This window comes from Labrus mixtus, chromosome 1 (assembly GCF_963584025.1).
Source record: "Labrus mixtus chromosome 1, fLabMix1.1, whole genome shotgun sequence".
NCBI classification, from domain to species: domain Eukaryota; kingdom Metazoa; phylum Chordata; class Actinopteri; order Labriformes; family Labridae; genus Labrus; species Labrus mixtus.
Window position 1 is genome coordinate 36,061,572 of NC_083612.1, and position 8,356 is coordinate 36,069,927.

Consider the following 8,356-nt stretch of genomic DNA (forward strand, 5'->3'; position numbering starts at 1 on the left):
ATGTACTATGGGAGGTAGAGCCTTCAGTTATCAGACCTGCTCGTGATACAGTCTCTAAATGTACTTTGGGAGGTAGAGCCTTCAGTTATCAGACCTGCTTGTGATACAGTCTCTAAATGTACTTTGGGAGGCAGAGCCTGCAGTTATCAGGCCTGCTCGTGGTACAGTCTCTAAATGTACTATGGGAAGTAGAGCCTTCAGTTATCAGGTCTGCTCGTGGTACCCACGGTCTCTAAATGTACTATGGGAGGTAGAGCCTTCAGTTATCAGACCTGCTCGTGGTACAGTCTCTAAATGTACTATGGGAGGTAGAGCCTTCAGTTATCAGACCTGCTCGTGATACAGTCTCTAAATGTACTTTGGGAAGCAGAGCCTGCAGTTATCAGGCCTGCTCGTGGTACCTATAGTCTCTAAATGTACTGTGGGAGGTAGAGCCTTCAGTTATCAGGCCTGCTCGTGATACAGTCTCTAAATGTACTTTGGGAGGTAGAGCCTTCAGTTATCAGACCTGCTCGTGGTACAGTCTCTAAATGTACTTTGGGAGGTAAAGCCTTCAGTTATCAGTTCTGCTCGTGGTACCTACAGTCTCTAAATGTACTGTGGGAGGTAGAGCCTTCAGTTATCAGGCCTGCTAGTGGTACCTACAGTCTCTAAATGTACTATGGGAGGTAGGTGTAAAAAAGGAGACTGCTGCATCTTTGAATGTCTAATTTCTTGATAAAATAAAAATGGTCTGTGAGTGTGTCGCAGACTAATGGAACAAATGTGGGGCTTTAATTCTTATGAAGACGGAGGTTTTGGTTACAGTAGTTTACTGATCTGATTAACAGTCTTTCCTCCACCTGTCCAGGACCTGACCAGAGTTATTTTAGGATAAAGGTACTTTGTGGTAATACCTATTATCTTGAAGATGAGAAGATTGCATCGGACGGCAGGTAAGGACTCTTCCAAGATCTCCAAATCCCACAATCCTGACACTTTCCTGATTAAGGTTGTAAAAATTAGCATTACTTTGATACTTTTATTGCCACGTGTTACAAGCAGTACAATGTTCTTTATTTTTATGATTAATAAAATCAGAAAGAACAAAAGCTTTAAACAAAGGAGCGGAAGAGACTCTCATTATATGCAAGCAGACACGTGGACATTGTCTTAACTGAACACATTTTGAAGAGTATTACTCGTATTGTATTGAAGTCTAAAATTCTGATATAGTGACAACCTTAATCCTGATGAGTCTGTGTGTTGATATGAACATGTGAGAGCAGCACAGCAGCCCTGAGTTCACTTTGTTTCTCGACCTCTAGCTGTGAGAATGTGCAAACAGACAAAGCAGACCCTTCGATCGACTGCCCTAAGGCAAAGGAAAGGTGAGCAGAGATTTCAGATTGTCACATTTATCCTGCAGCTTTCCTTTGTTTAGGTTTAACACTCCACTGATTCTGCCTCTTTACCTCTCTGGAACAGATGTGGTGTCCTGAGAGAAGACCCTTTCACCAGCTGTCACGCGATCATAGCGCTGGATAATTACATAAAAGTCTGTGAAGAAACTTTGTATTCATATCCTTCGGTTGACAATCTGCCTTGTCATTACCTGGAGGCCTATGCCAGAGCTTGCAGCCTGATGGGCGTCCCTGAACTGAGTGGCTGGAGACAAAAGTCCAACTGCCGTAAGACCAAACCTATTTACCCGTTACTTGTTCACAAAAGATGCTACTCTACCGGGTGTCTGGCGTCTCCCTTTAACTCTTCCTTGGAAGCTTCCCTAGTGTGCGGCCTTTGAGATTTACAGTCTCAGAGGCCCCATGACAGGTGGAGGCCTATGAGGCCTGTGTGGCCGGTCTATGAGGCATAGCAGATGATATGTATTTAATTAATGATGGTTGCTTTTAATGCTCACCTCAGTCCTCAGACTTCCAACAGTAGGGAAAATTAGTTTGATACGAATTAACGGTTTTAAAAGGCAGAACTTGGACGTTACTTTGCGTGTTCTGATGCACTGGGAATGATTTAAACATGACAGGCCCTCACCAAAGCTGCACTGAGAGAAAAGATTTATGAGAATGGATGACGACGCACTACAACAAAAGCCTACCAGAACACAATAAACTAAACTCCTCAAAAAAAGTTTGGAAATGTTATTTTGGTCACTTATTTGGCCCCTTTAATAATACTAATTGGTGTTGTATTTTATATCGTTGGAAAGCCTGATTAGTCATCTTTACAACGAGGTATAACTTGTTCTTGGAATGTGCCACACAGCTAAACGTGTGGGTAGCGCCGCAAAACAATGTGCCAAATTCCCCTGCAATCTTTTCCTGTTAGTATTCACTCCTGTTTTGAGTTTCTTGGTGGATTGGATGATTGCACTCTCCCACAGTAATAAGGAACAAACAACACATGGTGGCCATTTTGACACTTTATTCATTTGACACTGTCAGGGACCTCAGTAGCGTGTGGAAGATCCATACGAGGCCACAACAGCTTGGCCCCTCCTCCTCATGCTGGTCACCAGCCTGGTGCGAGTTGTTGAAGGTCAACCAGCGTGGTTGTGTTGGTCACTCTGGCATGAACAGCACACCCAAGATGATCCCACATGTGCTGTCAATTAGGTGCCAATCAGGTGTCAGTCATACACCTGTAACTGTCACACACCTGGCAGTACTTGAAGCTCAAAACAGGAGTGAATACCAACAGAGGAACATTGCCGGGGATTTTGGAACATTTTTTTTAGAGTGCTACCCACACGCTTAGCTGTGTTGCTCATTCCATGAATGCACGATGCTTACAAGTTATACCTCGTTGTAAAGGTGAGTAATCAGGCTTTCCAACGATATAACATACAACACCAATTAGTATTATTAAAGGGGCGAAATAAGTGACCAAAATAATGTTTCTAAACTTTTTTGGGGGGGTTTATTTTAAGTTTAGAGAACGGCAAAATGCTGTGGTCTCTTGTATTTGTGAGTTAAACAACTAGTGCACAATTTTCACTATGATGGAAGATAATTTAAACTATTCGTCGCTTCAAAGCGGTTTAATTTGCACCATTTGCCTCGCGTCCATTAGCTCTCTCAAAACCTTTTCCTCCAAATGACTGCACACGATAGGTGCTGGGCAGTATTCCACCTGATGGAGTCCACCTGATGAACAGTTTTCAAGAAGACCTCCAATTTTGTATTTCATTTAATCACAAAAGTCTGTTGTTATCCCTTACATGTCTTTTGTTCTGTTTCTCTCTCAGCCACCACCCATGAGATCTTCTGTCCGGACAAGGTCTGTGCTTCTCACGAGTTCTGTGGTGAGACGGAGGCTAATGGCTTGGGTTGCTTATGTCACTCTGGTTTCGCAGCCCCATACAGACAAAATAAAACTTTCAGTAAGACAGCAGTGAAGGTTTGACTTGTGCAGGGTATTGATCCTCAGAGGCTGAAGGAAAGTCCTGTCACACACTGGCACTCTGATGTTTTCCAAGGAACAGACTTCACTTCTTGAAATCAGAGATGATTTGACCATTGTGTCTTCTGCTGCTTATCATCTGGTATTTGGTCTCAACCTGAATGTCTACTGCAGCAGAATCTCTGATTTGAAGAAATGTGGAATTGTTGTGTTTCAAATGTATTTGGAGTTTCTACTGTTTAACTTGATCAGTGTAACATGTCTGTGCTGCTGAATTCACAGGGGATGCCACCACCTGCTATAGGAACTCTGCTTCAGTTTCTTTAATAAACTGTCTCCTGATGGAAAGAGGCTTCGACTACACAACCTTACACCTCAGACCCAAAATGCAAGGGTGAATTGCAAGACGGCATGGTGACCTTCAGTTTCAACAACACTGAAATGTGCAAGGCAGAGGTCATTGTGGGTTCACTTCAGCAGAGGTTCTCTCTCTAGTTTGGGGTCTTTCTGTGGGCTTGGCTTTAGTGTTGACCTTTTGCTTCTTAGTTTGGTTAAGTGATCTTTTGAGCTTTTTCTAGTCAGCCACTATCAACCTAACATCTAATTCCCTGTGACCCTGCAGGATAGCGATGCACAGGTTATCTAGACGAACACCATTAGTACGTCAGAAAGCAATGACTCGATTATCCGTCAGGACGAAGTGGCACTTAACTTTCCTTGCAGCTATGCTCAGCCACCAATCAAGACTATGTCTTTCAAGATCCAGAGCAGGTGAGGGGTGGCTGATACTGTTGGATTAGAATACTTGATTGGATGTTTCTGAGTATAAACAGTTGTGTGTGTTTGTGCTTTGCAGCTCTGTGGTATCAGAGATTAAATCTGGAATTTGGCAATACAATCTGACCATGAAGGCCTACAGCGATGCTGGCCTCCAACAAACTGCAACATTGGTTACTTTGAACCAGAAGATTTGGGTGGAGCTGAAGACTACAGGACTGGGTAGTAATTTGGTTGCCGTGGTGATTGACTCCTGCTGGGCAAACAAAAACAAAGAATCTGATAAGTTACCGAAATACGACCTGATCAAAACAGGGTGAGTCACATGCAGGGGTGGAGGTTGTCTGCTGCGTTTCAAAATGAATCAGAACAACATTTTTTTTTAATAAATGTGTCTGTTTGTGAGAAGCTGTGCAAACCCCAAAGACAAGTCAGTGAAAGTAAAGGGAACTGGTGAAGGAACGTCCAGCGTCTTGTCCTTCAACATGTTCCAGTTCTCCAAGAGCAATGGTTACGTCTTCCTGCATTGCAAAGTCAACCTGTGTGGCAAAAAGGACAAGAGCTGTGCCCCGGTACTAATCTCCTCTACACACACACACATGAAACCAGCTGATTGTCCCTGGAAAACAGTTAGATAAACTGTACGACCTTTCCTGTCATCACACTGTAACCATGTACAAGCTCCAGGGTAGTTCCAGTCTCCCCTTCTTGTTAAGATGAAAAACGCAGTAAACAGTTATTAGACTGGTGCTGAGCCTCTATCGCACCAAAGAGCTCTGTTTGCTGGTCTTGTTGTTAACTGCTTAATGTGTATTGCATCACCGTGGAGAACTTTGTGCAGCAGTCACCAAAATTTTTCTTCACCCGGAAGCTCTTAATGGCATTTCACTTGTAGGAATCTAAAATATCCTTTGCACATCTATTTCATAAGACAGGTCTTTAGGAAAGCAATGTATACATTAACCAGCTCTGCATGTGTCTGTAAACCTATCTGCGTTCTAACCTCTCTCCATTTTTCAAAAGCATCTCCAATATTGATCCTTGCTTGAGCACGTTTCTGCTAAACCAAGGGGCGTCCAAAACGGCCGTGTGTGGGGGGGGGGGTGCCGTAAAACCGCCTACCTTCTCTGGTCCAAACAAATCCAGAGCATTCAGGACCAGAATCTAAAGTTAGAAGGAGGACATACTGGCTGCTGCATTGTTGTCAGAGAAGCCAGCACTTCAACATAGCATGTTTCCTTAATGCCTGATCATATCGTAAGGTCACTTTATTATCTTATTGATCCTTTAACTAGTGTTGGTAGGCTTATTCAAGTGGAACATTTCAAAAAGCCTCCTGAGAGAAAAATGAGAATGGTGAACATGTGGCGAGGGAGTTCTGTCTGCTCACTTTCCCAGTATTGAACATATAGACGGTCTGACAGAAGAACCCTGACACAAAAGGTGACATGAAAGAATCAATGTTTCTAATTCGGTGTCTTAAACTTCCAGGTATGTACGTCAAAACATCGCAGATCTGCCAGGAATATGTACCTAGAGGGAGCCCCAGCCTTGATCACCATGGCGTGGACCAGTTAGGTAAGACACAACTTGGCTATTTACTGACCCCTAACCCTAACCCAAAGGGGTAAGATTAAGAGCTGGGTCTGAAGTTAATGTTCGAACTATAAAGTCAACTGTTCTGATGAAGAGAGATTTTCTGATCAGGTCTGTGTGTCAAACCAAACAACAGAATGAAGAGAGTCTACGAGTCAAACATGCTGACAGTTGGAGGAAAATTTAATCAAACACAGTTTGTCTTCTTCCTTGTCTTCTCAGGTTGTTATCACTGCGACTTGGACAGGCTGACGGCTTTCGCACTGAGTCCTGACTGTGATTCGTCTCCATCCAGAGTGTGGGTCAAAATCCTATGCTGGGGATCAATGAGCTCAGTTCTCACAAGAATCTTTCTTTTGACTGTATACTGAATTTATCACTGAAAGACTGTGCAACATTTTACTCATAAATACAGCAGAACTCAAGTCTCCCCTGGTTAAATGTTTCTTTGAGTCATGACTGTCTACAATGAGTGAGACGCTCGAGTCCCGCTGGCTGTGTTGTTGTCAGAGCCGGGTTTACATGGACGGGACAGCCGGCTCCTCCCCTTGTGTATAAAAACTGTTTTAGTCAAGGACTAGAGTCATTCTGTGTCAATTTACATGTGAAGGTAAGAGCTAACAAAAGAGTGCTAACATTAGCATGCTAACACAACAATGCAGCTTGAGACAAGGACAATTTTGTCTGCTGCTTGCGCTTAGTGCTTCATTATGGTGCGTTCCTATTTGATAACTCCTCCGTGTTTACCAGAATGGAGGGGTGTTTGAGGTGTGTCTCTGTAGGAGAGCGGAGGCTTCAGTGTGGAGAAGGTGTGGCCAAACAGCAGTTTGTTTTGGTTTCATGCTGGTGCTCAAGGACGACATCTACTGGATCAAAAAGTCACACATTCTTTCTTTAACATGATGTCTGTTCAGAGGAACATTGTTAATGCAGAGCAAAACCATCTAAAATGGGAAATAATGACCAAATCTGTGCATCGTCATAAACCCTTGAATTATATTCCAACTCTGTCAAAACTAATGCCTTATGATACTGACTTAAATTTGTGGTGTTTATATCTTTCTTGTCTTTCCATTGTAAGCATACAAAAGAAAAAAACGGTGTGGGAAAATAAAAGTTGTGTATTTCATCATCATTTTTATAATAAGGTGACATCATTACAGCTTACGAGAAAACAGCAAAGTCAGCACACTGGAAGCCTTTATCACTGCTCTACCGTTATTATCAAACGTTAAAGGACAATTTGTTGAAACGTGTTGATCTATACGCTGCTTCTCTATACCCATGCAGATTAGAAAACGTTAAATGACATTGACATAAATGACCTCATTTACAGTGCATACACATAAATCTATTCTTAGACCGTTTGTACAAATTTTTCAGTACAAATCTGAGATTCATAAATATCTTTTTACTTGAATTTATTCTTACTGTGAACAAAGTTACAACTTCCTCAGCCCATGCGTAGGCACAAATGAAGAACATGCTTTTTCAGAAAATGCTAACAAACATTCTTTTAACAAAATGTACGACAGATTAATACTCCATTCAGTATAAAAAGAAAACTCATCGGTCACTTTCTTAGGTACACCTTGCTAGTAACGGGTTGGACCCCTTTTGCCTTCAGAACTTAATTCTTTGTGGCATAGGTTCAACAAGGTGCTGGAAGAGATTTTGGTCCATATTAACATGATAGCATCACACCACATCCCGAAGGTGCTCTACTGGACTGAGATCTGGTGACTGTGGAGCCATTTGAGTACAGTGAAGTCATTGTCATGGTCAAGAAACCAGTTTGATATAATATGAGCTTTGTGACATGACGTGTTATCCTGCTGGAAGTATCCATCAGAAGACGGGTACACTGTGGTCATAAAGGGATGGACATGGTCAGCAACAATGCTCAGGTAGGCTGTGGCGTTTAAATGATGCTACATTAGTAGAGTTACTGTTGCCTTTCTATCAACTCCAACCAGTCTGGCCTTCTCCTCTGACCTCTGACCTCGGACTATTCTCTGTAAAACCTTGAGATGTTTGTGCGTGAAAATCCGAGTAGAATGGCAGACCAACCTGTCTGGCACCAACAACCATGCCACTTTCAAAGTCACTTAAATCACCTTTCTTCCCCATTCTGATGCTTGGTTTTAACTTCAGCAGATCGTCTTGACCACGTCTACATGCCTGAATGCATTGAGATGCTAACATGTGATTGACTGAGGCGATATTTGCAATAACAAGCAGCTGAACCTGATAAAGTGGCCGGTGAGTGTATATATATAGTATATAGATGTATCCAGTTTAATAGACATCAATCAAAAACTTGAATTTACTATTGCTAAATGTTTTAATTAACCAAAAAATGACTTTTCATCTTTATTATTCTTCTTAAATCTAAAATTAAATTTCACAATCAAGATCTAAACCCCAAGACACACCCCTCTTGTAGCCTTTTGGGGCCATCTCTTGCAACTTCTACGTGTCTCCACCTCACTGCTCTCGTCCTGATGCACCAATCGGATGTCCTTATATGGAGAGATGGGGCATGGCTCTAGTGTCCACTAGAGTCTGTCTCCTGCAGTGAGTC

General features: G+C 42.4%; 1 protein-coding gene across 2 annotated transcripts; it reads left to right on the top strand.

Moving 5' to 3' along the window:
- Positions 1-845: 845 nt before the first annotated feature.
- Positions 846-6,732, top strand: LOC132978501 (pancreatic secretory granule membrane major glycoprotein GP2-like). Of its 2 annotated transcripts, XR_009673937.1 has the most exons (9): positions 846-935; positions 1,308-1,370; positions 1,468-1,670; positions 3,245-3,379; positions 3,682-4,170; positions 4,256-4,492; positions 4,586-4,748; positions 5,668-5,754; positions 5,995-6,732. XR_009673937.1 is itself a non-coding variant. In XM_061043710.1 (8 exons), exons 5-8 carry the CDS (start codon positions 4,148-4,150, stop codon positions 5,752-5,754), a joined length of 510 nt encoding a protein of 169 aa, XP_060899693.1. In that variant the 5' UTR covers positions 861-935; positions 1,308-1,370; positions 1,468-1,670; positions 3,245-3,379; positions 3,682-4,147; the 3' UTR covers positions 5,755-5,769. The 2 variants fall into 2 exon arrangements, 1 of the variants encoding a protein (XP_060899693.1); XM_061043710.1 differs by lacking the exon at positions 5,995-6,732 and having other exon boundaries at positions 861-935; positions 5,668-5,769.
- The last annotated feature ends 1,624 nt before the right edge of the window (positions 6,733-8,356 follow it).